The sequence below is a fragment of the Pseudopodoces humilis genome, chromosome 10, assembly GCF_049639895.1.
Source record: "Pseudopodoces humilis isolate 2021_Gansu_Grassland_sample_001 chromosome 10, ASM4963989v1, whole genome shotgun sequence".
In the NCBI taxonomy this organism is placed as follows: domain Eukaryota; kingdom Metazoa; phylum Chordata; class Aves; order Passeriformes; family Paridae; genus Pseudopodoces; species Pseudopodoces humilis.
In genome coordinates, this window is record NC_142209.1 from 26,541,377 (window position 1) to 26,568,583 (window position 27,207).

The following is a 27,207-nucleotide window of genomic DNA, read 5'->3' on the forward strand; positions in this document are numbered from 1 at the left end:
TAATCTCCTGTCCCATCCTGAGGGAACTCTTGGGGCAGTTTTACATTTGTCAGATTGGTAGCTTGATTAGGACAATTGTTCTTCATTTGAACAGAGTATCTGATCCAGAGCACTAAATTCTAAGACAACTGCATGGGCTGCCACAAGTTTAGGCTTCTGCCTAATCAATGATAACAAAAAAGTTCTGGTTTTTGTCATTATGTGGCAAATAAGCAACATTAATCCAGATTCTGTATTAATTAATACAGTTAATTAATTAATTAATACAGTTAATTAATTAATTCTGAATTAATCCTCTCCATCAGCCATCTCCTCAGGTACTTACTGCTGGGTACACGTGTCCAATTTGGGCAGTTCGCCCAATGTGGATTTCGTCTTCATCTTCCTCTTCTGTTGTCTTCCTATAAACTGGATTATCAAAATTCATGCTTTTAGTATTCTTCCGTTTCCAGTTTCTCCAGATGAGGTATCCCCCCATGCACAGCAAGCCAATGACCACTGAGGAGAGGGGAGAGAATGGGCTGTTAGGCAGGCGTGGATCTGCTGGGATGTTCCCATGTTGGCAGCCATCCTCATAACATTTTCTCAAAGCTGGGCTACTTTACCCCAACAGTTCCTGCACTCTTTCCCACCCCACCCCTGAAAACTAGGGGTTTTTAATACAATACTAATGTATTTACTGTGGTAAATATAATATTTTGGTATTGCATTTTGGTGTGATCTCCTTCAAGGTTAAATCCCATCTCCTTACCCACAGGAATGACAATTCCAATCACAGCTGCTGTCACAGTTGAACCGAAGCCTTCATCATCATTTGCATCTGTAATTACAGAAGTGTTCTGATTATTTAACTCGTTTGCTGCTTTTAAAGGATGTTTTCTGTTAGTACCCGTGGTGCTCTGCCCATCAGAAAGCTTTTGCAATTAAAGAATTTACAAAAAGTTTCATACTAAAATTACTCTGGCCACACGGAGCAGTGCACACAGATGTGGGCTGAGCTGAGCTGCTGCTCCTGAGGAGCGAGGTCCCTGCAGCAGCCGGGGACAGCGACAGCTTGAGGCCACTGAAGGGACACGCTCCGTGCAGCGCTGTCAGAGAAACTCTGACCAGAAATGGGTGACTGTGCTTGGGCCTCCGACTTTCAGGCACAAAAAAGGAGGCCAGTTTTAAAAACTTGACATTTAATGGAAATGGAATGCAGGGATCAGGGGATGGTGAATAGCACTCCTAAAAATCCACAGCAGAACACTTTCTAGTACTGACACAATTAATGCCTTACTGAGCTGTCAGAAAAAGAACGTAGTTCAAAGCCATCTGAACAGTTTCTCTGTTTAATTTTTCCCTTTTTATTATTTACAGCTGAGGAGTTAGTGAACACATCTATCCCTCATTGCTGCAGCCTGCCCATGCAAGGATGGTCCCAAAACTCAACAGTGTACTTATAAGAGAAAAAAACAATTACAGGAAAATATAATTTTAAAAAATTCAATATAACCTTTCAAGTTCTATACTTTAAAATGTTCGCTCTGAGCTCTCATATAGCTTATCAGTAGAGAAAATTTACTTTTTCTAAAATATCAGGAGTTGCAAGAGGAGGAACTAACTGTTCTTTTTCTTTTGATACACCAGTTCATGCAACTTTTAAATACTCCCCTGTGGCAGGCTGTTCCATGACATAATTATTTACTTAATAACGAGCCAGACTCTCTCCAAAGTGGGCAATAAAAGCACCTTGCTTCCATGACATAATAAAAAGGTAATTACTGCATTTGAAAGAAACTTGCATAAAGGGAACTGAATGCATTTTAGCCTTTGGACTGAGCTTTCTGCACAGCACGGTTCTACAGACAGGGGCGGTGCACTGCTGCTTTCCACACGTCATGGAAACAGTGAAACATTTGTGGTTTCCTGGGCTGACTTTCTGCTGTTCGTATCCCCAATGGTCCGTTCTGTTTCTGCTGGATATTGAATTCCGCACGTTTCAAAGCGGCTCCGGAGCGAAGGGGAGGGACAAAAAGAAGCCGCGGTTTGTTTTGAGAAACAGCGCTCACCCCGCCCCGCTCCGGCCTGTGCTGTCTGCAGCACGGACACAGCGTTTAGTTATTGTTTAGCTGGCTGAGAAATTCCCCGGACGGTGTTTTCCTTTTTCCTTGGATCTTTCCAAGCCTGCTCTGGACTGCAAACCCAGACAACCCTGGGAGCTCCCACCTGTGGCTCAGCGGGGCCTGGGCCTCGGCACTTTGCAGCGCCGGAGGGACCGAGAAGAGACTGAGCTGCAGCCCACGGCAAGGACTTTCTGAATTTGCCATCTCTTCCAACAGCGAGAGGTTTTATTGTTTAATAGTATTATTGTTTTTTATGCTTGTAGATACTTTACTTGTTAAATGAACAGTTTTTCCCACTTTTCTGCAAGGAAATCTTTCTGGGAACCAGTTGGGGGAGGGGCCGCTTAAATGTGCATTTTAGAACAATTCCATTCGGAGGTTTTCTCCCAAATTTGCCCTAAACCAGGAAAAAAATTGCCCTAAGGAGGGGGAAAGCAGCATTTTACTGTTTTTAAACATACATGTCTGTTTGAGGTCTTGCAGAGCAAAATCTCTCTGGACTAGATTTTTTTTTGAACAGCAGTTCAACCTTTCTGCTGTGCTTTGGCAGCAGGACCTGGAGGAATTGCCTGTTAGCTCTGAGATGGAGGCTGGTGTTCATTGAGGAGAGCCTATCAGTGCTCTCCACTGGGGTGCTCTTCTGATAAATAATGCAAAACTTCAAACCTGTGTCATGATGAGGCCACATTAACACACCAAGCACGGCCACACAAACCAGAAACAGCTTGTCTTGGGCTGCAGTGATTCCATGTGTCCAGCAGCACTAAAGATGCACAGGGGCAATTTTTCACCCAGAACTTGTGCTGGATCACATTAATAAGTAAACAATTAAAATAGGTGAAGCAGCTGCAGAATCATCCATTCTGCTGTCTGCAGCACTGAAGCTGGGATGAGCCAGTACTGGGCACAAGGCAAGGGCTGATGTGAACTCTCAGGGCTGTTCATGTGCCTTGGATAAAAGCTGATAAAAGTTCCTTGACATGCCAAGTGATGGAATGACAGCAGCCATCCTAACCCAGGTGCCTGCAGAGAGAAGCTGATGTCTCCTGCTGTGCACCAGGGTGTGCCTGCACCTGACCCCTCTGGAACTCAGACATTAGGTCAGGTCTCCCACCAGTGCATGACAAGTGATATAGAAGAAGAAGAAAAGGAATGTCATTCTCTTACAGTGCTGTGATAAATTGCTGTTTCCAGTGGTCATCTCAGAATCTATCAGGATGGATGTGGTGGAAGGTAAATGAAGACTGGGGGTGGTGATTGTAGCTTCTGGTACAGCTTTGGGGACGACTTCAGTGGTGTCATTGGCACTGCCAGGTACAGCTGCAATGGTCGTGGTGCCATCAGCACGGGACGCTGTGGTTGTGGAAACCACTACAGGAGTTGCAGTGGTTGGAAGATCTGGAAACCAAAAGCAACAATGAAATTTGGGTAAAGCAAGTACACCAAACAAATCAAAAATGGTGAGAAAAATCTAGGAAGGACTCTTATGTTTAATGAAGAGAAGCAGAAACCAAATTCCAATTCTATTTCCCAGGCAGTCAAACTATCGAGAGTTCTCTGCCTAAAGCTACAGAAATTATTTCCTGAAGTCAAGCTTGATTCATTAATACTAATTAAAAAAGCACTCTATATTAAAGGCAGCTAAGAAGTTCACAAATTTGGGGAGTTTTTGAGAACCTCCTAAGATTCTGAATTTTAACCAGGAACTCATTGCATGCTAGGAAAAACTACAATGAAGCCACTCATCTCTTCAGGATATTATCAGCAACAACTGTGGCCTCTCCAGACCTGATACCTGTCAATAGGTAGATATATAAATATCTAAATATATGTAAATATATTGCACATATACTTATGTATATATACATATAAGCATATATTGCATATATAGATTAAATAATGTATCAATAGATGAGTAATCAATTTTAATGGTTTATTGACTATTGTAAGTTTTAGTGCTGGTCCCTAGCCCTTTTTCCCCCCTTCCTGCTGTATCTTTTTCTGGTTAAGCTTTCCAAAATAAGCAAGCTTTCAGCAAAGGACACCACAGTGATGCTGGGCTCAGAGGGAAGCAAGGAGTGGAATACAGAAGTTGGTGTTTGTGTTTTCACCATCAGGAAACATATTCACTCTAAGTATGATTTTGTTTGGACAGTGAAATGGAGATGTGATTGTTTTTACCTTTGTAGCATTTTTTCATGTCAGGACCCAGCCACATATTGTCAGGACAAGCACACGTGTACTTGGGGGAGTGGGGAGAGATCTGAGGTGCAGGAAGACACAAGTAGTCACAGCCTCCGTTTGGCTGGGGGCTGAGCTCACAGGAATCTGGAGCTGTTCAAGGATGGAAGAAAACACAAGTTATTTTTCTAATTAATTATTTCTTGCCCTTGGCAAAGAAATATCAGATCCTCTGAAAAGACCTTCTCCCACTCCCTACCTCAATTTATCAGGCTGCTCAAGCATCTTTCCAGTTTGTACGGTGGAGTGGAACCTTACAAAATACAATAAAAACTTCCCAAATACATAATGAATGGGAAGCATCACAGTGACAAGAGTAACTCACTGTTATCAAAGATGCTAATTAAACAGCTATTAGCAAATTGCAGATTCTTCAATAAATGCTACTGCTAAATTAATTATGCAGGAACTTCAAACATTAGGCATTGATTTCCCATTATTACCTGTGCATTCTCTCTCATCAAGAACTATCAGGGAGCATTTCATTTGCCAGCTCAAACAAACCTGATTCAGGGCCATGACATCCTGAGGACACCTCTTACCTTTGGGCTGCTTTAATTCATGAAACACCACGATGTCATGAGGGTTATTGAGATTCTCTGCCAGGATGGAGATGTCCAAGCCATTGAGCCTGTTTGCACTGAAGATCGCTTCGTTCTCCAGGTCAGTCCAGAACACTCTGTCCTGCAGGGAATGCACAGATTCCTGACCTGGCCTGCTCAAATCCCACTTGAGTTGGATTAAACTCCAGTAGTCACAAAGTCAGTGCCCCATGTTCCTACCTTGGGGCACCTTTTGTTCATGCTACTTCTGTCTGCAGCTTTTTTCTATTTTGAACAATGTTCAAAAGCTCAGCATTCCTACAAGTTTACAGAGTGCTGTGTAATTTTGAGTAGCTCTGGGAGGGTAAGGTACAGACAAGTTGCATCTGTGTTGTTTCTGAGCTGCTTAAGCTGGGGTAGATCTTGAGCAAAGGGCCACACTCTGTACTAGAAACATTTGTTACCTTGCTGATTTTTTCCTCCTTTCCCAAGATAATATCTGCATTAAACAGGGCTCTGTGAAGAGGCCAGTGCCTGGAGCACACCTGGAAGCTGAGCACCTATTTCTCTTTTATATTAATATCTTTTGCATGTCATAGTGTGACTGAAGATAACAGAACTAATGGTGGAAGAGGTACCCAGGAATCACAGTTACCAACAGTTTAAGTGCTTGGTCATCTGTGTGTGCTGCTGCCTCCTAAACCCATGTGTATTTCTGTAAGGAAAGCCACACTACTGGACAACAAGGGCTTAGCAAAAAAGTGCTTAGCAAAAGCAAAAGGGTTGTCTGTTATTCCACCCAGCCATTAATACCAGGAAGGATGGAGAGAGGTGAAATAACCTAAGAGATCCTTCCTGATGCTGCTGATGGGGATAGCACTAAAGAGCAACAATGACCTGGAGAAACCTATGCCAAAAATCAGATGCTCAGATATCACACGTTTCACATAGGAGGAATAAGGGATTTAAGGATGATGGTTTTCCTGAGCCAGAAGCCAACTGGACCTTTCTCTGCTACAGCTTACTACAGTGAGTGCCAAAAGTTGAAGCCTTTGTTCCCCTGATCATTTAATGCACTGGTGCTGCATTAGGTGGAAGCATCAGGTAACACTTTGCTCTTGATGAAGGGCTTTAAAAAATAATTTCCCTGCTGAACCCACACGAGGTTAATCGGTTTCTGTAGCAGCGACTGCCCTCACCGAGCTCTGTGCTGTGCAAAAGGCAGAGCCTTTAATCAAGAAGAGCTCTGAGACCTCTTACAGGCTCAAGTCTGCTCTGCATCCGTTTTCCATTCTTACCTCAAACACTGCCAAGCCAAAAGGATGGCTCAGATCATCCACAGAGGAGATCAGAACTTTTCTGTTGCTGCCATTGAAATCAATGCAGGACAGTGAATGCAATTTGGAGTCTACCCAGTAGAGACGCTGATTCAGCAAATCTGGAAAGTAAACCACAATGAAGCAAAATTAGACAACTCTTGCAACTATTTTGCTCTTGCCCAGCATGTTTTTCCTGCTGGCAGCATGACTAATCTCTCTATTATTTGGCCTCTTTTTTTTTAACAGTAGTTCTGATTTTGAATCAATGCCCAGATATGCTGGGATAAGACCCTGTAAATAAGATTAAAAAGGAGGAACATTCTGCTCTGTGTGTTGGGAATGCCTGACTGACAGCCTTGTACAATGTGGTTCTGTTGTTACCAGGAGCAGCAGGGGAGCAGCAGTTTGGGCTTCCCAGATTCTCTCCACTAGTGCCTGAGTGAGAAGCTTCATCCCTCCCAAGGTTGTCTGGCCCTTGGACTCTTGCTGGAGAACTACTGGAAGGAGCTGTGAGATTCACACATTTTCAGTGAAGAAGAATCCTGGGCCCAAAAACCCTTCTTATGCTGCAGGCTGGGGGAATCTGCTGGTGGGGACAGTCCTACCACAACCAGCCAGGTTTGGGCAGGTAAAAGTGGGAGGAAAGGATCCAGTGTTATTTGGAATGCTAAGCACTGCATTTATCTTTCTAGAGCAAATTCACTCATTTTGGATGGGATTCACTGAACAGAATGCAAGTGAAGTGGATGAGAGCCAATAAAACAAGTTATATAATGAAATAAGTCATTAATTAATTTCTTAATTACTAAATGATAACATTTGTTCACAGCAGTAGCACTTCAGCAGTATGTAATGGCAGCAGCATTTCCTCCTCCATCCTCGCTACAGCCACCATTTTCAGAGCCAAGCAGAGAACCTCACATCTACATGGTGTTAAACACACACAGCTCCAACTCCAGAGCAGGATGTTCCCTGCTGCTCCATGAAACCTCCTTCCCACTCTGCTGCTTGGTGTGGCGCTGAGAACCACCACAGCCCTCTGAAGGGTTCCATTTGCCATTAGCAGCTGGGCAGACAAGGAATGGTGACAGGGAATGGGTTCTGCAGGCCCTGTTCCTTTCCCTGATACACTGTGCATCATTCATCAGTTCAGTGCAGGATCCTGACACTGCTCCTGCAGTGAGACAGCCCAGGTACAGAGACATTTAACACCAAGGATTCAAAAGCTTTTCAGTCTTCTAGAGGGTTGTCACAGCTCTGCATCCTCCCCCAAAATTTCCTCTTGCCTTAGGGCACAATGACAAACAACTTAAGGCTCCTGCAGTATGAGGTTCTGACTGCAGCAAGACTTCCTATTTGTGCTGCTGAAATAAGGGAACTCATGTTCATGAGCAGTAGTGACAGACCAGTTTAGGATTCGTGTGTACAGGTGCCTTTGAGCAGTTATGATTTTGTTTTCCTGCTCAACAATAAAACCAGATTTCCTTCAGCCCCAGTGGGTGCTGTAGCTCTGCCCTGGGCACTTACCAAGTGTGATGCCATTTGGCCACTCGATGTTGTCGGTGACCAGCACCTGCCGCCCCACACCGTTCAGACCGGCCTTCTCAATCTTGGCTTTGTCTCCCCAGTCAGACCAATACATGAACCTGAGAGGCAGAGGTAAGAAAGGAATAACCTGGACTCCAGTTAAGAAACCTGCACTTCTGACTGCAGTAGGAGGTGCCCTAAGGTTCTCTCCATATTACAGCAGTTACTTCTGCTGGTGGAACCATATGCAGTTCTCCCACTGGGGAATCTGCCACAAAACTTGCACCAGAATGCAGCATCTCACCCCAGTAACTAACCCCTGGACACTCTCCTGCTGTGCCTGTTAGGTACCTGGCATTCACTCATCCAAACAGCCCAAACACAGGTCAGACAGGCTGCATTTCCCAGCACAGCCTGTGCCAAGACCAGCTCAGGCCCACTGAACACATGAACTGGCTCTGAACTGTCTTTGACAGCAGCGACCTTGCCAAGGGTTAGTTAAAGCATTTCCACAGTCCCATTGCAGGGTATATCTTAAAGGGCATCTGAGGTCTTGGTGAGATGAAAACTACCCCCAAGTTTGTCAGAAGGGCAAAAAGGTGACTGGAATGTTTCTGTTGGCGAAGGGGTGTTTGTGGTGTTCACACCTACCTCTGTGTGGGATCCACAGCAATGGCTCTGGGCTCACTGAGGTCACTGTTGAAAAGTGTCCTCCTCCTTCTTCCATCTGCAGTGGCCACTGAGATGGTTTTGTTTCCAGAGTCTGTCCAGTAGATGTTCTTATGGACCCAGTCAATGGCCAGTCCCTCGGGGGAGTTGAGCTGGCTGTCGATCAGGATCACCTGCTCGGCCGTGTCACTCGCTTTGTCGATGTAGGCGCTGCAGGGACAGGTCACAGAGCTCCCACAGGGCTCCCACAGCTGGGCCCCCAGGGCAGCGTGCCTGACACAGGAAACTTATGGTGCTCCTGCAACCTTCTGCTTTCTCCTACAGCCTCCTATGTACCTTATGGTAACCTTATGGTGCTCCTGCAACCTTCTGCTTTCTCCTGCAGCCTCCTATTTCCCCTTTCCCATATGGCAGCATTTCCACCATAGGGAGCTGTTCCTTTCATCCTTCTACCTGCTTCCTACTGTAACTGTACAATTCAGGAAAACATTTGACTTCATGCATGTTAACTTCAACAGCATTGATTTGTGGGATTTATGAACATTAAAAATATAATCTCCAGGGCTCTGCTGAACAGGGTTGAACTGAGCATGCAATAAATGTGCTTATATGTACCACAGAATTAGGACTTGTGTAGCTAATTGTGATTCGTCAAAGAAATTCATGAAGCTGCATTAATTTGGCAAGTTATTTCACTAGATACAAACAAAATGTTCACTAAATATTAGTGGCAGCCTCAAAATCTTTCAAAACGATAACGAAAGGCAGCAGACTCCACATGGATGTTTCATAAATAACTGGAATGTTGCTCCTACAACCATACAGGCTGATTCTGCTCTCAATATCAATTCTGCTGAGTGAGCTGAATTTAGTTATTCTGAGTTTGCATCAGTGTTTGTAGAAACTTTGTCTGGCTCTTAGAATAACTCAGTACAGCTTAAAACAGTTATAAAACAGCAGGAAGTTTCTGTCTCTTACCCCAAACATTTGAAATCGTAAGATGCTTCACATCCTCTCTTCACTGCCCATCCTGCCTTTGCTCATGGAATAAGAAGGTGAATTGTATGGGAGCTGAGTTCTCCAATATCAGATTAGAGCCTTGGAACCGAAATGTCTAAACCCAGGAACTCCTGACAGTTTTACAGTCTGCAGTCAGGGCTGGAATGGCCATGCACAGTCAGCCTGGATGACCAGCACACTGCTGCATCTTCCCTACAAGAATGGTTTTGGTTTGCCTCTGACCCAGCACCACAGGAATGGTACCTCAGGGCTCTATGGGCATCTGGCAGTGCTCCCAAGATTCCAGTATTCCAGCAGGACAGTTGTGTTCCCTGCTTCCTGCCTATGCCTGCACAGGAGGGAAAACCAAGGGGCTCCTGCAGCTTCCACAATGGAAGGGCTCAAGTACAAGTGACATTTCAATTTTCCCACTAAGTAAATACTGTAAAAGTACTGTATAGTATTTATATATCCCAAAGGAGACATCAACAGGACAGGATCTGGAAAGACAAGTGAGGTGACCATTATGAAAGATGGGATCTCATGCCAGCGATTACCTCCTGCATCACAGTTTTCACCTTGCAATAGCCTCTCAACCACAGACTGCTTGTTCCCATGGACTCCCAACATATTTGCTGTTGGAGAATTGCAGGAGCAGTGTCTTGGATAATTCTCTGTATGAACTCAGCCCTTGCACAGATAGACCTAGTGAGTGCTGACAGCTTTCTTCTGAACCATCCCCCCACTTTCAGAGCCCCATAGGCCCCTCAGGGTATCTGCCCAGCTACTGCTGGTCAATACCAGCACAACCTCGGCAGATATCCCTGCAGGGCATGGGAACTACCACAGCCTGTAGAAACCCTGGCCTGGCTCCCACATGTTGCCACCAGTCAGCCTGTGCCTGATCATTATCTGAAACCCAGAGCAAACCACTGCAGAAGCTGCAGTGATACAGCTGAAGAATAGCTGTATCAATGTAGCAATAGCAAATCAGAATATACACGGGGGATTTTCAGCACATAAATTAAATGCTTTTTTGGCTAAGCACACTCACAAGACCCAGCACATAATAATTGTGATGGATGCTATAAAAACAGCTGAAGGAGTGAGAATGAGAGTTACAGAACATGGACTGTGGTCAGGTGCTGTGAATTTAAATCCAGTCTACCAGAGACTACAGTGGGCAGCAGCTTGTGTCTGTGTTGCTGCCTCCTTGCTCCCACCATTTACCTGCTTTGTGGCCTCCCATAAAACACTTGGAGTGTGGCAGCGGCCTTGGCCCTGCTTTGCAACATCCATAGTTCAGGAAACAAGAGCCTACATTTAACTGCACGACTGCAGCAGGATCTGGTATTGATGAAAAGTCACCCAGTATTATCAAAGAGAGAACTGCACAAGCCTCTGATGTCTTTATCAATTCCCAAAAAAGATTACCAAGTCTGGGCCACACCAGGAAATCCTGTGAGGCAGAAAAGCCCTCAGGTGCTCTGTACCCTGCACTATTCTCTGGACTGCTTAAGGGGATACAGATGGAATGCAGCTTTGGGAAGGGACCAACACACACATCCTCTCTTACCTGTAGATTTTTCGGTAGAACAAGTCACACCAATATATTCTGTTTGTTGACACCTCCACATCCAGTGCCACCACGTTCTTCAGCATGGGAATGATACGGGAATAGTCCCTTTTCACCAGGTCTATTTTACGGACCTCGTGGCGATTGGTGAAGATCAGGTACGGGCTCTTGCCTACCACAGAAAATCAGCACATTTGTCACTTCAGCAGCTGTCCCAAGGGCTGGGTTCAGCTTTCATTTCTCAAGCAACAGTGGAACTATCAGTCACTGATAGCTGTGTTTGTACAGAAGCTTTACACCACACTGGAACCAAGTGGAAACTTGCTCCAGAGGCAGGGCTGTCACATGCAGGCACCCCTGTGGTCCCTGGACACATTCTGGCACTGGCCTGTTCTGCTAAGCCGCAAGCAAAACTCTGGGGAATGGTCTCATCTTCAGTTCATTTCAGCAAAAAATCCTGGGCCAGATTTTGGTGACTTACAGCTGGGAGGGTGGAGGGGTGGCTCAGCTGCCCTGTTTTAATCAGGATGTTTTCTTTCTTTCAATACTACTACCACTAAATGTTTTTGCTGCACTGTTTTCAATAACACCTGTCAAGAGACTTTCTTTTCTTGTTTCAGCTTCAAACAGCCAAGTAGTGACTGCAATCTTGCTCTGTACACTGTTAAAATATTCTGAGCTGCATGATCAGTAGTTCTTGCCTAGAGACGCATCTGCTGTTGCTGCAGCAGCTCTGTGCTGCTCGCAGTGAAATGTCTTTGCTTGCTTTGCGTGTTTCCTTTTGTTTCCGTTCCCCTGCCTCAGCCTCGCGAGCGTGTTTTCTTAGCGGAGTTGCGCTGTTGAGCAAGCAGTTTTAGTGCCTGTGGCGTTGTCTTACCTACAGCTTTGCAGTTCTTGGACAGGGTGTCCATCTCGTATCCTTCGTAGCACTCACATTTGTAGTCTCCCTTGTAATTAATGCAGATCTGGCTACAAGCGTCTGGATTCTCACATTCATCTATGTCTGAAAGGAGTGTTTGAAACCCATCAATAACTTGAAATCAAACCATCTGTGATGCAGCAATGCTCAAGTGAATATAATCATGTCTCTCTATGGTGAAACACAAGGGACTGCTGTTTGCATGTCAATTACCTCCACACGTTTTTTTATCCAGAAGCTTGTATCCAGGCGGGCATTCGCACTCGTAACCAATCTTCAAATCTTTGCATATGTGTGAGCAGCCACCGTTGTTCATCGAGCATTCATTGACACCTGCAGGGGATACACAGATCACCTATAACAAATGGGGGCCTTTAGTTGTGAGATTGAATAAAATTAAGAGATTTCCTCAGAAATTTTCCCATTTCTATCAGTTTTGGTACTGGCCCTATAGAGCACAAGTGCCTTCAGAGACAGGAAGCCTCCACTGTATCACTTTCTTGCTCTTTATTATTCCAAAGCAACGCTGGGGGATCATTTGGACTCAGAGCTAGTGGCTGAATGAATGGGGAGCCCTGGGGATACAGCGTATGTGAGTCTCTCATCCCATCAGAGAGCTGCTGCTTTGAGCTGTTCTGCCACATGTGAGAAACTTCCAGGGGACCGAAGGGCTCTCTCCAGCATACTCCTTCCCCATGCGCTGGTTCATGTTGACTTTTCTGAACAGTCTCTCTGAGCTTTAATAATTCATGCTGGGGGACTCTCATCTCCCAGGGGCCAGTTATTTTGAAATACTGTACTATTTTCTCATCTAGCTCCAAGGAACAATCTATGTGAAAAATTCCAGAAAACACTGAAGTGCAGTCTGTCAGAGATACTCCATTAGCAGAGATGCAGTCCTCCCACAAACATGTCCCCCACAACAGTGTTTGCTGTCAGCCCCCAGTGTGCAATTTATGAAGCAACAGCCCCCAAACTCTCCTGGGGCCTTTTCTAATCCAAGGCCACCTCTCTGATCCTGCTCGCAAGTGCTGAAATGAAAAACAGAATAAATGGATCCTTGAAAGTAGAAATGAATGAGAGGCTGGGAAAAGCTGGTTTCCTGTCAGAGAAAACATTTCTTGTAACTGACCTACAAAAGGTGAAGAGAAAAGTTCTCTCTTTAAGGAAGACTGCTGAACAGGAGCTGTGGGATTTCAGGGATAGTGGACTCAACAGAACAAGGAAAACTGATTTGCTCCAGTCTATAATGCAATTTAAAGGCAAATTTTTCATTTATCTTTTACTTCTTGCTTCCTTGCACACTGCAGGTGAGCAGCACAGCAGAGCCATTAAGCCATTGCTCTTGGAAGAAAATGGAAACAACCACAACCAAATTAAGTCAGTAAGACTGGGAAAACACCATGCCAGAAGGAATCCATCTCAGCTCTGGGATGCTTTTACCTTCCTAGCAGGTACATATAGAAATAGAATATGTAATTAATGGAGCAAGTTCACCAGGCTCTGAGAAGGTGTCCACAGTCCCATTGTATGTTGTCACTGTTCAGTGACATTTATGGATGGAAATCTCCTATGCCTACACTTGCAGGGATGTGTAGAAAATTGGGTCATCAACATGCACAACTGCTCTCTGCAAAATACTGCAAAGGCTCTTTTGATTAACAAGTAAAGTCTCACTCAGGTGATTCCCATGGTTTCAGAGGTGCTCTGTGGAACGGATTTAGGGGCTGTAAATCAAGTGCTGGTTCACTTGCTGCCCTTCTCAAGAGGAGCTGAGGAGGAGCCAGGCAGAGCCAGGCAGGAGAACTGTGGCAGCTGCTGCTCTTCACTCAAACTTCAGCACTATATTCCCTGCCTGACTAAAATAGCCAAGTGTCCTGCCTTCTGCAGTGCTTTTCTGGGGGACTCTCAGAGGGCACTGCAGAGTTTAGCACAGCCAGAGAGACACACTGAGCTGGGGAGTGTGTCCTGCACCTCTGCCTCCTGTGGAGATTACCTGTGTGTGGGCATTACAGTCACAGCAACCCGCAGCACTGCACCCTTTGAGAAATGTCTTCCCCTGGGGACTCTTCTCTGCTTCCCAACTCCTCATTGCAGCCCAGGGCTGCACCAGTCATGGCACCACAACCACTGGGTTGAACATCAGCCCAGCTGTGCCACTGCCCAGTCTCCTATGACAAACCAGGCTGCCAGCTTTGTTGGGAGACCTCCACAGACAGCTGCAACACCCACTCAGAGAAACAGGGAGATGTGGATTAGTGGAAGAAAGCAAGGGCACACTGGAAGCATGAGGTAGGAGCATCTTCACTAGGCATGCACACACTATTGCTTGTCTAAAACGGGGAGAGACTGACAGTTCTTCCTGAACAGGAGTTATTTAAGAGGCAGCCACTGAGCTCCATGATGCCATGGAAAGAGATGCCTGTTGGAGACATCTCTGCTCTGGGGAAAACAAGAAATGTGTTTGAGTAATGCTACAGATGGGGGCTGATGCCCACAATATCTGGTGAGAAAGGCAAGAGAAGGGCACAGCTCTGTGGCCTGGGCTCTGTTCCCTTGGCTCAAACAGCCCTGACTCTCCTGGCATTCCTACAGCCCAGAGCTGGCAGGACACTGCAGAGAGCAGCCTGCTGCATTGCTGAGGGAAGCAGAACCAACGTGTACAACACAGAAATGGCTGAAGTCCTCTCTCAGGGGCTGCTGCCACTCTACATGCTTTCACCTTCAAAGCATGTTCAGCTGTATTTTTATGGTGTTATCATCATCATCTTAGAACTCAAGGGTAAGTTAGGCAATGAAGCTAAATAAACTGGTCTGTGTTGTGGAGGACACTAGTATTTCGGGAGAGGGGGAATTCCTCATCCCTAGTCCCATGCTCAGTTCATACGTCCCTTCAAGAATAAAAACTGAGTGGAAAAGGGCACAGTTCAATCTTACAGATGATCAGACTAAGCTAATTATATTCATATGAAGGGTGATGAGAGAATAAAGGCAAGGAAAGAGGAGCAGAGTGAGAAATAGCATTAGCAGCTACATGTGGTTACACTCAAAGCTGTGAGCACCAGATGGAGAAGAGGGGAAGCAGTTACAACAGGAGCAACACGTAGAAGGCAAGTACTGTACCACATTCTTTCAGAGGCTCGTCAGACCAGTCCCTGCAGTCTTTATGTGAATCGCACACTTTGCCTCCGTCAATGCACTCTCCACTCTTACACTGAAACTTGCTGGGACTTTCACATGCTGACTCTGTCATGTTGGGCAAGAGAGGAAAGCAACTGAAGTTAGATGAGGCTCGTGACAACAAACAGGCTGACATAAAGCTCAGGAGGGCATCATTAGCAGAAATGGGATGGGATTAAGCAAATGAACATTGAGCCTGAGCATCATGCAAAGAACTTTTCGAGTTATGCAGTCTGCCTGGTCAGCACAATCATCTCTCCCAAGCAATCCCACTGCCAGAATGGCTTAAAACTGTGCAGGAAGCAGCTTGGCACAGCCCAGAGGAGCAGCAGAGGCCTCTTCTTTTTGCAGAGGCCACACAGCCCTGGCAGCTTTACCCCATGGAGTACAAAGAGCACCTGTACCCACCTTGGACACAGCCAGCCTCGTCACTGTTGTCAGGACAGTCGTGCACCTTGTCACACTGCTTTGCCCCATGGATACAGGTCCCATTGCCACACTGAAATTCATCTGGCTGGCAGGTCACCAGAGCTTTAAGACAACACATTCAAACATCAGCCACAGAGAACTCAGTCACTTGTGTGGTACTTATCAGGCATGTCCCTCTGACACTGCTGGGGTTGCATTCTCTGTCAGCAAATGTCAGAGTATCGGCTGCTGCCATCAAAGCAAGCGAGCTTTGATGTTCTCTACCACACTGTTCTCCTGTGTCCCTCTGCTGTCCCACATCACCTCTACATCCTTGGGAAAACAGCATCAAAGCCCATATGAGGACACCCAGTCAAAACACACCCAGTGCCGACAGTGAAGCTCCTCAGGTGACAGAACAAAGCAAGCAGGCAGCAGAACTCCCAGCAGTGGGGCAGCTCTGCGGGCTGCAGTCTCTGTGAGGCCAGCTGGAAGTGTACAGTGACACTGGGTAGGCAAAGGCAACTGCTCCTCAGCTCTCCTTCCTTCAGAAAAAATTACATTTCAGATACATTTCAACACATGTTCAGGCTAAGGCCCAGGCAAGAGACCTGTAGTGACTCTGCCAAAGCAGCTTGGTCACAGCAGGGATGAAGGCAGCAATGAGACACAATCACCAGGTTACCGAATGCCTGTGAGCCAACAGCCCACTGGAAGGCAGAAGAGCTCCACTGTACTGGGGTGTTTCTCGGGCTTTCCTGCCCTAAACACCTCTGCAATATCAGCCCAGTTTTCATACCTGAAATTTATTTGTCCAGGTCAGATTTTAACAGATTCAAACCAGACCTGATAAACAGCAAAGCTGGGGAAAAATATCAAACCAGACAGCTGCAGTGACCATGCCAAAAGCAGTCATATTTCCCTCTCCTAGTTACAATGAATGAGAGACCTCCCTAGCTGGGACCAACCCTGTGCTGACACAGGGTACAGGCTCCTCATTCCTGTGACATATTTTGCAGCTTCCTTCTGAGATGCCCATTGGATGTATTCTTAAAATCCTATTACAGCAGCACACCCTGGAAAGTTCCTGATTCCAGCCTTTCCATGGTGTGATTGTGTCCTGGTGTGATCTGACAGTAAATCACTGCTTCTGAGCAGTGAGGGGAAGCCAGCACTGGTGTTACTACATGGGAGGTGAGAGTTGTCTGCCGACTTCCCTGGACAATTTGACACACTGGTTCTAATATAAAAAATGACTACTTTCAGATAACCCAGGAAGAGCTGCAGACATCAAGTGGGCCAGCATCAATACCATAAAGTATCAGTTGCACAAAGACTCCACATTATTGGTGAGTGCATCCTGCAGGATGCAGGATCCAGGCTCATGACTGCTTCACTGGACTTAGTTCTAGTGCATCTTCAGCCAGCAAAAGGTACCAGAGACAGGAAAAGCCACAACTGCAGGGCTGGTGGGAGAAGGAAGAAATCCTGTCATTAGAAATACCCAGTGTTCACATGAGGAAAGTTTGGAAATAGCGCTGCTCCTTGGAGAGAAAAGCCATATGCACTATATTCATAAAAAGCTGCAAAGTGAGAAAAAAATTCCCAAGCAATGAGCACAGTTATGGGACCAGCTGTGCTGCCACGTTTCAGCTAATAAACCCAGGCACAGGAATGGGAAACCTCAGTGGGACATCTGGGATGGCAGCTCCAAACTAAGCATGTGGGATCTGCTGCTCTACCAAATGCAGAAAAATGAAGGGGGGAAAGAAACAAAGCAGTGGTCTGGGAGAGTCACAGACCACAGGTCTGGAAGTGGCACCAAAAACTCCTGCAGGGAGGCAGAGTCACTTCTGCTTAAACTGTTCCTGGCATGTACAGCCACCTGCCTGGGGAAGCCCTGACCATGGAGAAAGCTCCCTCCTCCACAGGAAACCCTGACTTCTGCCAAGCTATACCTTGGCCACTGCAAGGCTTTTCCTATTACCTCACTGAAAATTCCTTTGCCACAATTAATTTCTTGTTTTCATCCCTAACTTGAAAACCAGTTTGCTTCACATTTTCTGTAGTAACTTCTATGTGTGGAGGTAGGATGGGATGGTCCTCCATTTCTGACTATAAATATTAACCCCTCACAAAAGTGTAACATGCAATTAAAGCCAATGGGGTTTTGTCTTTTCTGGAGCAGAAACAGGTCTCCAGTTTATCAAGTAAATCTGTGTGACAACAGCTACAGATTTGGATGACAGCTGTTATAAAACCTATAATTGTCTTCAATTTTAATCTTCAAAGCTCTTCTAAAAAGCAGTTATAGCTAAATGCTGAGAACAGAAAGGTTTTTAATCCTAAAATGAATTAAAATTAAGGAGAATTTTGTAGGAATTGCAAAGACAATGTTGCACAAGCACCCCAAGACTGAGAGAAAAATGACAGCACAATTCTTAGCTCTGTTGCTACAGAGACTGCAAAACACAGATGTGGGGCTGTACTTCACTGCACAAAGCTTTGTTTCAAGAACAGACAGAAGTTTGGAGACCAGGCTGGGTTCCCTGGCTTACTTCTCACTCCACCAGAGCTGTGGAAGTTCAGATATTTGAGGAACAGCCTCTGAGCCTCTTAACAAACATCTAGAAAAGGCAGATACAATAACGGCTCTTTCTGATTACAAAGGCATTAAAATGCATGTATGGTATTTCTATTTTTTGCTGCATTTTTCAGGAGAATTCCATGTTATCCTGAAGTTGAGACACTAAACCATTTCAGCCCCACAGGCAGAGCTGACAGCAGGTTCCCATTAAGGCCATTCCCAAGGCAAGGCAATAACCCAAGAAGAGGCAAGAGCTGTGCTGTTTATTTGCACAAGATGTTCAGAAAATTGCTGTGCCTAATTTGGAAGGTTTAAATCACTGAAATCTCAGTAGTTTTACAGCCATCTCCTCTGCAAATCAAATACAAAATAAATTACCAAAGCCCTGCTAAATTAACAGGCTCCCTGAAAGAGACACACTTCCCATTTACAAATCCTGAGCACAAAGCTGCCTTGCTCAAACTCAGCAGGTATATTCCAGACTCCAAATCTGAGCCTCAATTTCTTCTGGTTTCTGTTTTTTTTTTACCCTTCCTCCCTAAAAGAAAAAATCCCAACATTTGCAAAATGCATCAACCCCATTTTATAGATGGGGAGACAGAGGCAGGAAAGTGTGAGGTCAGGTCTCAAGGGGTCTGTTTTCTTGCTGTCAGTTGTAAGCATTATTTATTCCTCCTCCTGGATGCCCTAATGCACGTTGCAAAGGACATTTTAAAATATAACCATTCCAGATTTGGAGACTAATAAATCTAACCTAATGTTCATTTTATAAATATACATATATACATATTTGAATATATATGCTATGGAAAAAACCCCAGCCACCCAATGTTCTCAATGTTTTCCTGAAATAACTCATTCCCTCCTATTTATTTGCTGTCTCACTGCCAAAACCTGTTCACCAATTGTCACCCTTCATTTCTGCTCTACTCATTTACCAATCCAAAATGTTTATAACAAATGATGGGTGATGGCCTCATGACTTTTTTTTAAAGCATTAGCTCCCATCCCTCTGTTTATACTACACATACCCCATATGATCCCCATTTGCAAGAGAAGATGTAGTGGTGGGGTTGGTGGGGTCTGCAGTTTTAAGGCCAGCCAAGGGGCCCATGTGCCATCCCTGTTGCTAAGGGGACAGAGCTGTGTCACACACCTGTGGCTCTGCATGCCCCATGATACTGATCTCAAACAGAGAATTTCTGGGGTGGAAAAGAATCATAAAAGTCCCTAAAGTCTTCAGTCTAACAGATGAGAAGTGACGCTGATTTTCCGGAGCTCCCAAATGTCCCTTTCTTACTGCAGACAGGTGCACCCCAGCAACAGCTGCATTTAGGATGGGGAAGGAACATTAATTTTGGCTCTGACCCAGCCAACACGTCAGCTCCACGGGCACTCAGTGCTGTGAGGTCTCTCCTGGTTGCTACTTCAGAGAATGCCGTCCATGCAGTGTGAATGGCCACGGGCTCACACCCTGCTGTGGCCCTGAGGTGTAACCAGAACCAGGCACTCTGTGCAGAGGAGCACTGAGGGAGGTGAAACAATGTGGCTTTGAATCCCACTGTTTCCTAATCCACAGGACTAAAGGCAGCAGAATCAGCTCACATGCTTGTTTCTCCCAGGTAGAGAAACTGTACATCGTGTTGGACTGAGATTTTCTGGAAAGAGACCCTCATTGTGCTAAACCTCCAGTACTCAGAATTCTCTCAAGTCACTTCAGCCACATTTCCCCCTTTCTCCACTGGTTGTCAGCACCGTGCTGTGCTGCAGCGGTGTCCAGCTGCATCCTCTGCCCTGGGAGCTGCCTCTGGTGCCTCTGGAAGTGCTGCTGGCTGAGGCTGCTCTGCAGCTCTGGAAGGCTGGTGGAGCTGTGCTCCTTCAGACCTCTCAGCTCGGCAGTTTGAGCTCAGCTGGACATGGCTGGTGCCTGTCACACCAAGGAAAGAAGCTGGGGAACAGTGAGCCCTCTGCCTCAGGAAGGTTCGTGGGCACAGTCCTACTCCTCTCACCCAGCAGAATGTCAAAATAAATGGAGCCTGTAAAAGACTTAAAACATTTCAAGTTGAACAGGGATTGAAATTTAAGAGGCATTTCATCAGAAAACACCATCAGTGAGCTGCTCCCCTCTTTCTCCACTTGGCAATAGAAGGGAGCACACCTTTCCCTCTCCTGAGCTGTCCAAATTCAGTCATGCTCTCTGGTTGCTGTCACTGCAGGGAATCTATTCTGTGGGACAGAGATCAGTTTTGCTGGAGTCCCCTGTACCAGACACCAGTTCTTCACCTCTGTTTGTAACATGGCCCTTGCCATTGCCTCCTGCTTTGGAGGGGACACATGAACAGGACTGCCCACAGGAGGTCTCAGAATGGAAACAAGTACAAACCACTCAGGCTGCCCAAGCCAGCAGTGCCCATCTCCAGCAGCTGTGCTTCTGCATGGCTGTCCTTAAATTGAGCCAGGAACCAACTTTGTCTCCTGACCCAACAGTCCCCGTGATCCTTCAGACCCCGACACTACTGCCTGGGCACCTTCTGTTCAAGAGCTCTGTCAGCAACTTGAGCACTTTGGAGATGAAGGAAAAACCAGCCTACCTAATGCACCCCTCCTTGGGAGGGGTTGACAGCCTTGTACACAGCAGCCAAAGCTGCTCTCTTCATAACAAAACATTTTTGGCTTCTGTTCAACTCTTGCCCCTCTTAAGAGTCCTTGGCTATTTTAAAGGCACAGCAGCTCCAGGGTAACCTGTGGCTCATCCCCCTGCTCTCCTTCAGTGCAAGCAGTGGTGTCCAGGATTCACTACATCCTCCTCCTGTTAAAGAAGCCTCTGAATTTACACCTGCTTCTCTGCCTGGAAGAAAGTCTGATCCCCAGCTCCTTAAAGGCTCTCCCACACAGCTGCTCACCAGCCTGGCCTTGATGTTGTCATGGGTATAAAAAGATGGTGCTGGCAAAAGTGATAAATTTCCTTAGATACCTTGTAAAAATCCCTGGGTTTGCAGCTGGTTGCTGCCTTCCTCCCCAGTGGTAGCCCAATGTCAGAGCTGCTAAATATAAACAGCTATGTAAATATTTAATTTCAATCTTGTCATTATGAATACTCTAGCAAAACATTTTGCTCTTGTTTTCTTTCCCTCCTCAGGTAAGTGACCAGCTTGAACAGCTTAGCGGCTAAAAATGGATGAAACATTCAAAATACCACACATACCAACACCAGCATGTTAAATGCATAAAGCCTGCTGAAAAGAAATCCATTATTTATTAGCTCTGTGCCTTTATCAAGCCAAGCTCAAAGTGCATTTCAAACTGGATTCTTCAGAGGTACTTCTCTTGACTGCCTTGTTCAGTATACTCCAACTTCAGAGGTAGAAAATGAATTTTTTTTTTCCTGTTGATCATATATTCCCTTTAGCATAGCAGCTTCTAACCCCCAGGCTGTGACCCCATCATGCAGCCTGAGGGCTTTGAACATTTTTCCCATTTTTCACTCCTTGTCTTTCTGGTACCATCCAACAGCTCTTACACCTCCTCTATGGATTCTCAAGGAAAAAGCACAGCAGGAGTGTGGAACACACCTGACCCTGCTGGGCTGAGCACCCAGCCATGTCATGTGGGACACAAGCGCTCCTTGTCTGGCACAGCTGCTGCTCACACATCAAAGCCTTGTCTTCAAACACCGCCCACAGCAGCCTCCTGGTCCTTCCACCCCTGCCCAGAGAGCCCTCTGCCCTGCCCCCAGACACTCACGGCAGTCCTGCTCATCAGACTTGTCCTTGCAGTCCTCGTCGCCGTCACACTTCCAGTTGAGGTGGATGCATTCGCCATTCCCGCACTGGAACTCGTGGGCCGCGCACGTGTTGAGGGCCTTGGTGTCGTAGCCGCACTTCTCCATGGACTCGTCGGACTGATCCTCGCAGTCGGGCTGGTTGTCGCACACCCACAGCTCCGGGATGCACACGCTGTTGTTGCACTGGAACTCGTTGGGGTTGCAGGTCAGAGGGGAGCACTTCCTTTCATCGCTGCCGTCCCCGCAGTCATTGTCACCGTCACACACGAAGATGATGGAGATGCACGATTTGTTACTGCACTGGAACTCGTTGGGAGAACAAGCTTGGGAATAAAAACAAACAGGTGAGCTGGAAGGTCTCCAACCCAGCCCTCACCACTGCCCCAGCTTTAGCACATTAGGGATGTCTGAGGGCACAGGCACAAAGGCATTACCACAGCTGTCCTACCCCAAATAATTTCTCCCAGTGGTTACATGAGGCAAGGAGCGGTGAGGCCACAGTGCTCCCTCAGCTGTGCTCAGGATGCATCCTCTAGGGACCACGGGCAGCCCTGGAGAAGGAGGGGCAGCAGGGCTGGGGGAGCTGTGGGTGGGGGCAGCGGGGGCAGCGCTGCCCTGGCACTGAGGAGCAGCCATGTGAACCCCAGAGCCGGGTGAGCCCTGGGTGGGAGCAGTAGCACAAAATGGGAATGGGAATGGGAACGGGCAGGAGGTTGCAGGGATGGGCTGGGGCTGTGCTGGCAGCGCCGGGCTCCACTTGGCTCCACGCTGACATTACCAGCTTCCTGACTTTCATAAGCACAGAATCAGGTTTCAGGATTTCACAGTATGCCTGGTTTTGGACATATTAAGTGGGATGTGTAGGGTAAATATTTAGTGAGTCGAGCATCAATTTAGCTGCAATCTGCCAGTAAGGCCCTTTACAACACGCTGAATGCCTTCCCTGGAAATCACAACTCAGCATTAACATACAAATGAGGCGCTTGTCAGATAGAAGCTGAGTGGAGCACTCTCCTCTGCAAGCCTAATGGACAGCTGAACCAGAGATGCCTGCTCAAATTAAAACTTCCAGGTACTCCAACAAAGTGCAGTTCACAGTCACTTTATTCCATCAAAGTGTGGGGGAACCAAAACCATGGAAGAAATTCTCCGTAAGTACTTTGAGGTAGTAACCTACAAAAGAATTCTTCTGCAATTTCAGCCCTCTACAGGGAAGTTATGGCTTTGATAAATTACAAGTACAAGAAATAGAAATGCATATAAATTACAATAATCTTTTTTTTTTTTTTTTACATTGCACTTGGGAATCTTTTTGTCTTCAGAAGCAGAATTACTTACTGCCATTTCTGCAGAGCCCCTACACTAGACCACACAGTTTAGATGGTACCAATCACTGCAGTGACAATTGCAGTGACAAGTGCAGTGATAATTGCACCTGGAAAGCGGCAGAATCCCTCTAAAGGACCTGTCATATCCCAGATTTCAGCCAGTGACAGGAACTCAGCAGGATTCTCCTGCAATATTATGTCTGGTTTATACCTAGGAATAAAGCTGTATTTATCCAGCATTTAAGAACATGTCCATTGGCACAGATGCCTAATTACATTCTGTCTGGCAAACTTGCTGGGCTCTGTCTGATAACCTAAGCAGCCTCTCATTTTACATCAGAACATTAATATATATATATACACACACACGCCTCTCCCCTCCTGCCCTGTGCTCTGTCCTATTTAGTCCCAGGTTTTCCAGATGTTAGAACACACCAATCCACCTAATTAGAAGAGAAAGAGGATTGCCTTCCTTGCTTGCAAAGCTGCCATGCACTAGCCAGGACCCAGGCTCTCCAGGAGGGAGAAACTGAAGAGAATCTCAGCTGCCCCACTTGACACCAATCACAGAACACAACAGAGCGAGGCACCAAAGGAGCTGCTCAGGCTCCTTCTGCACTTGGTAGAGTATTTTAGGTACTGACATGTCCTTAACCCATCCCTTGGAACAGCCAGAGTTTCTCCTCTCCAAACAGATGGAATTGTGATCAGACAACTAATACTGGGAGGTGAATCCTTCTCATAAGGACCTGAATCATAAGTTGCACAGTCTGGTGGAGAAGCATCTAAAAACCTTCCTCTTTTGCATGTCAAAATTGAGGCCATTAAAATGCTCTGAATATCACCCAAATTCTGCTCTTTATCTCCATTCAGCAGATTTTTCTATCCTTAGCCCATAACTTGAAATCATCTATTAACCCTACTGGATCAGTACACAGATATATAACTTAACACTGTCTTCAGAGGAGCTGTTATATGGAACTGCATATGGAACATTCCTCCATAAAGTGGAGATTCAAGGTAACAGTTACAATCTTACCCATCTATTTTAAAATGGTAATGGAAAATCAGGAATATTTCTATGGCTATGTACAGCTTCTGTAACAGATAAAGGCTGAGAAGAAGAAACTGCTTTTCTGGCATTATTTTGATGAATCTCAGAAACAGATCAGAGAGCAAAGTCTTGCATAGTTCTTTGATCCCTAATGTTTGGGCAAGATTATAATGATTTGCACATTCCAAATGTGCATAAATTTCCTTTCCACCAACTGTAATGAGCCCCTCTCTTTCCCCTCGTTGTTTTTGTGGTCCCACCTCCTCCCCTCCTCCTGTTTGTACATATTTCCCTTCAGAAATTTGCTGCATTGGCAAATTAGCAACTGATAAACATAGGAGTGGGATACAGACAATGGAAGTTTGCACAAAAGCTCCTCCTTTGCACCTACAAATCCCAGTACAGATATAAAATTACTGATAATCGCAGCCAGAAAGTAGAAGCAGTTCAGCTTTTGTAACCTCTCATGAGGACTTTCTCAGTGAAGCCTAAGAACTGCTAGCTAGAAAAATTGCATGGTCATGATTATTTAATTTCTTTTTAAAAATTAAGCTCAGTGTGATGCCAGCACTAGAGACTACAAGCTCTCTCTCCACGAACAAGCACAGCAGTTTGGCTGTTGGGAACTGCCCTCTCCATCCCCACAGCCCTTAGTGGGGGATCAAGCAGTTCCTTCTGGGTCACACCTGTCTCCAGCAGAGAGCTCCATCCACCCCTCCCGTGCGCTCTGCCGCTGCCATGGGAGGGCAGACAGCATCCCAACACCCCTCAGCCTTCCCTCACCCTCCCAACAGCTGGAATCCTCAGGGTTTCATGCCAAGGTCAGGCTGAGGCTGCAGCTCCCAGCCCCGGGTGCCTGGGCAGAGCTGCCATGGCACTGCCTGGCACCGCAGCCAGGAGCCCAATAAATAAACAAAGCACTACAATTATCTTGCACAGCACCTGGGGAGATGGGCACGAGGCAGGAAAGCCCCAGGGACAGTTTGCTTCACATCCCCTTCCATAAATCTGTCAGGTTACCTCACAGCCCCATCACTACAGTATTTTGTTGCCTCCAGAGCATTTCAGTAGAAAATGTGCCAATAGTAATTAAATGATCACTGGGCTATCTTTTGACTTGAGCAATTGTCCTGTTGTTGGCTGATTCACTCAAGACCAAGGAATCAAATAATAATTTGCTTTCCTTAGCACAGAAGAAATTAATAAATCTTGTACTCTAAGGTGCAAAACCTACTTCAAACACGAGTGATCCCAATAGAAATGTTGGAAATGTTTGTCAAGATGTGTTTAACCAAGTCTTCAAAGCATAACTATAACACCAGTTTACTGTAGAGCACAGTAATGTGTAAAGGTTCTTCACAGTTTTAGGAAGTAAAATATCAACAAAAATGATTATGTAGATGTGATTTTGCCTATAGACAAAATACACCAGAGGTATTCTGCATTAATTTTTGCCCTGTGCTATGTGCCAATCTGTAGAGCACAACTGTCACAGTTTTTTCTCACAGCCTGCAGCTGCACTCTTGTCACTTCTCTTGAGGAGAGTGGAGCAGAAGCAGCCTTGGGATAGAGGAAGTTAAAAATAATAAAATAACAAAAGATCAGAGAGATTGCAGTTGTGGAGTTAGTGTTCCATTCCTGGCTGGTTCTCTTTTGCCCAGAGTCAGGATTTAGCCAGAGGCTTTAGTGAGAGTCTGGTGCAGTAGGGACAATCTTAGCTCAGGCATGGCACCAAAAATTCAGATAACTCTGCCACATGCTTTTTAAGTGCTTTTAGAAAAAAACAGAATGCTCTCAAGATGTAGAATTCTCTAAAAATACAGGGTGCTCATTAAAAACTGTCATTTCAACAAACATATATTTGAACATACCATTTCTACAATGGACAACTCTACCAAGTATGGATTGTCAAATCTGGATAAAATTGAAAAAATTAAATAAATGGTATGTCCATCACTACCAGGATCTGGGAATTATGTACAATGGACTATAACTGCTGTCATTGCTAATCTCTAATTAAAGATTTTATAGCTTTTCAGTAAGAATCAGGTATTTAATTTATCTCTCCTGCAAAAGAGCCATTTCCACTTGAAATTACGTGAATGGCTTAAAGAATGATAATTATTTGGTAAAATTTGTGGTAAAGTGGATAGCAGCAATTATCCACTGATGCTGAAAACAAGAGGATAAGATGAATTATTATACTGTATTTTTCTGACATTGTCCCCAGAGCAACTTAAAAAAATGTGTGTGAAAATTTATGTTTGTTTAAATCTGATAATGGATCTTCTGAAGCAGGCAAAGGATGATTTGTGCATACACCAACATTTACATCAGGGTGGAGAGATCTGCTGTTGATTCATGGCTGCTTCAACACTGGCAGGAGAGGCTGCTGGACTTCAGGAACCCTCCCAAGCTCTGAGATTTAGGGTTTGAGTTCTGCAGGGCTGAGGGGTGGAATTCCTGAGCTCCATCTGCCCAGGGTTTCTGTCCCAAGGGCAAGCCCAGCTCCCCCAGCCCAGAGAAACCAATCTCTGAGCTGGGCCATGGATAAGGAGTTCATGGAGTGCAGACAGGGTAGATTATGTTAGAACTCCCAGTTACCAGCACTGTCAGCATATTAGTTTTGCTTAACTAGTATTTATTTTCAGGTTTAATTCTGTCTAAATTATTTATTTTGCCTGCAGTCAATTACTTACCAAATACCTGAATATTTCATACAGATCTTCTGTCAAATGCCAGTCTTTAAAGCATGGATTCGTGCCTGGAAGGACAAGTTTCCCATGGAAAGCTGCCCTCCAGGAAGGACAGCAAAAGAGATGGAGGTAAATGAAGATGACCTTGAAGCTCATCGCTCTGAAGAAATGACAGGCCTCCCATGGAGGGAATAATGCAGCGGAATTGCAGCCTCACTCCCACCAGTGGTTGTTGCTATGGTGATTGATACCGAAAAGCCCATCTAGATGGAG

General features: G+C 45.6%; 1 protein-coding gene across 2 annotated transcripts in view; it reads right to left on the bottom strand.

The window, feature by feature from the left end:
* The window catches only part of LRP8 (LDL receptor related protein 8), a 176,702-nt gene that overhangs the window by 6,407 nt on the left and 143,088 nt on the right, over positions 1-27,207 (bottom strand). Inside the window, exons 5-18 of one of the 2 annotated variants that reach the window (XM_005521174.3) lie at positions 21,817-22,179; positions 15,486-15,608; positions 15,021-15,143; positions 12,111-12,230; positions 11,856-11,981; positions 10,979-11,150; positions 8,386-8,613; positions 7,735-7,853; positions 6,187-6,326; positions 4,889-5,030; positions 4,287-4,439; positions 3,273-3,503; positions 752-820; positions 326-498 (exon numbers count right to left, since the gene is read on the bottom strand). In XM_005521174.3, the coding sequence (XP_005521231.1) occupies positions 326-498; positions 752-820; positions 3,273-3,503; positions 4,287-4,439; positions 4,889-5,030; positions 6,187-6,326; positions 7,735-7,853; positions 8,386-8,613; positions 10,979-11,150; positions 11,856-11,981; positions 12,111-12,230; positions 15,021-15,143; positions 15,486-15,608; positions 21,817-22,179 (2,282 nt within the window). The remainder of the gene's footprint in view (positions 1-325; positions 499-751; positions 821-3,272; positions 3,504-4,286; positions 4,440-4,888; positions 5,031-6,186; positions 6,327-7,734; positions 7,854-8,385; positions 8,614-10,978; positions 11,151-11,855; positions 11,982-12,110; positions 12,231-15,020; positions 15,144-15,485; positions 15,609-21,816; positions 22,180-27,207) is intronic. The other variant, XM_005521175.3, reaches the window with a different exon arrangement.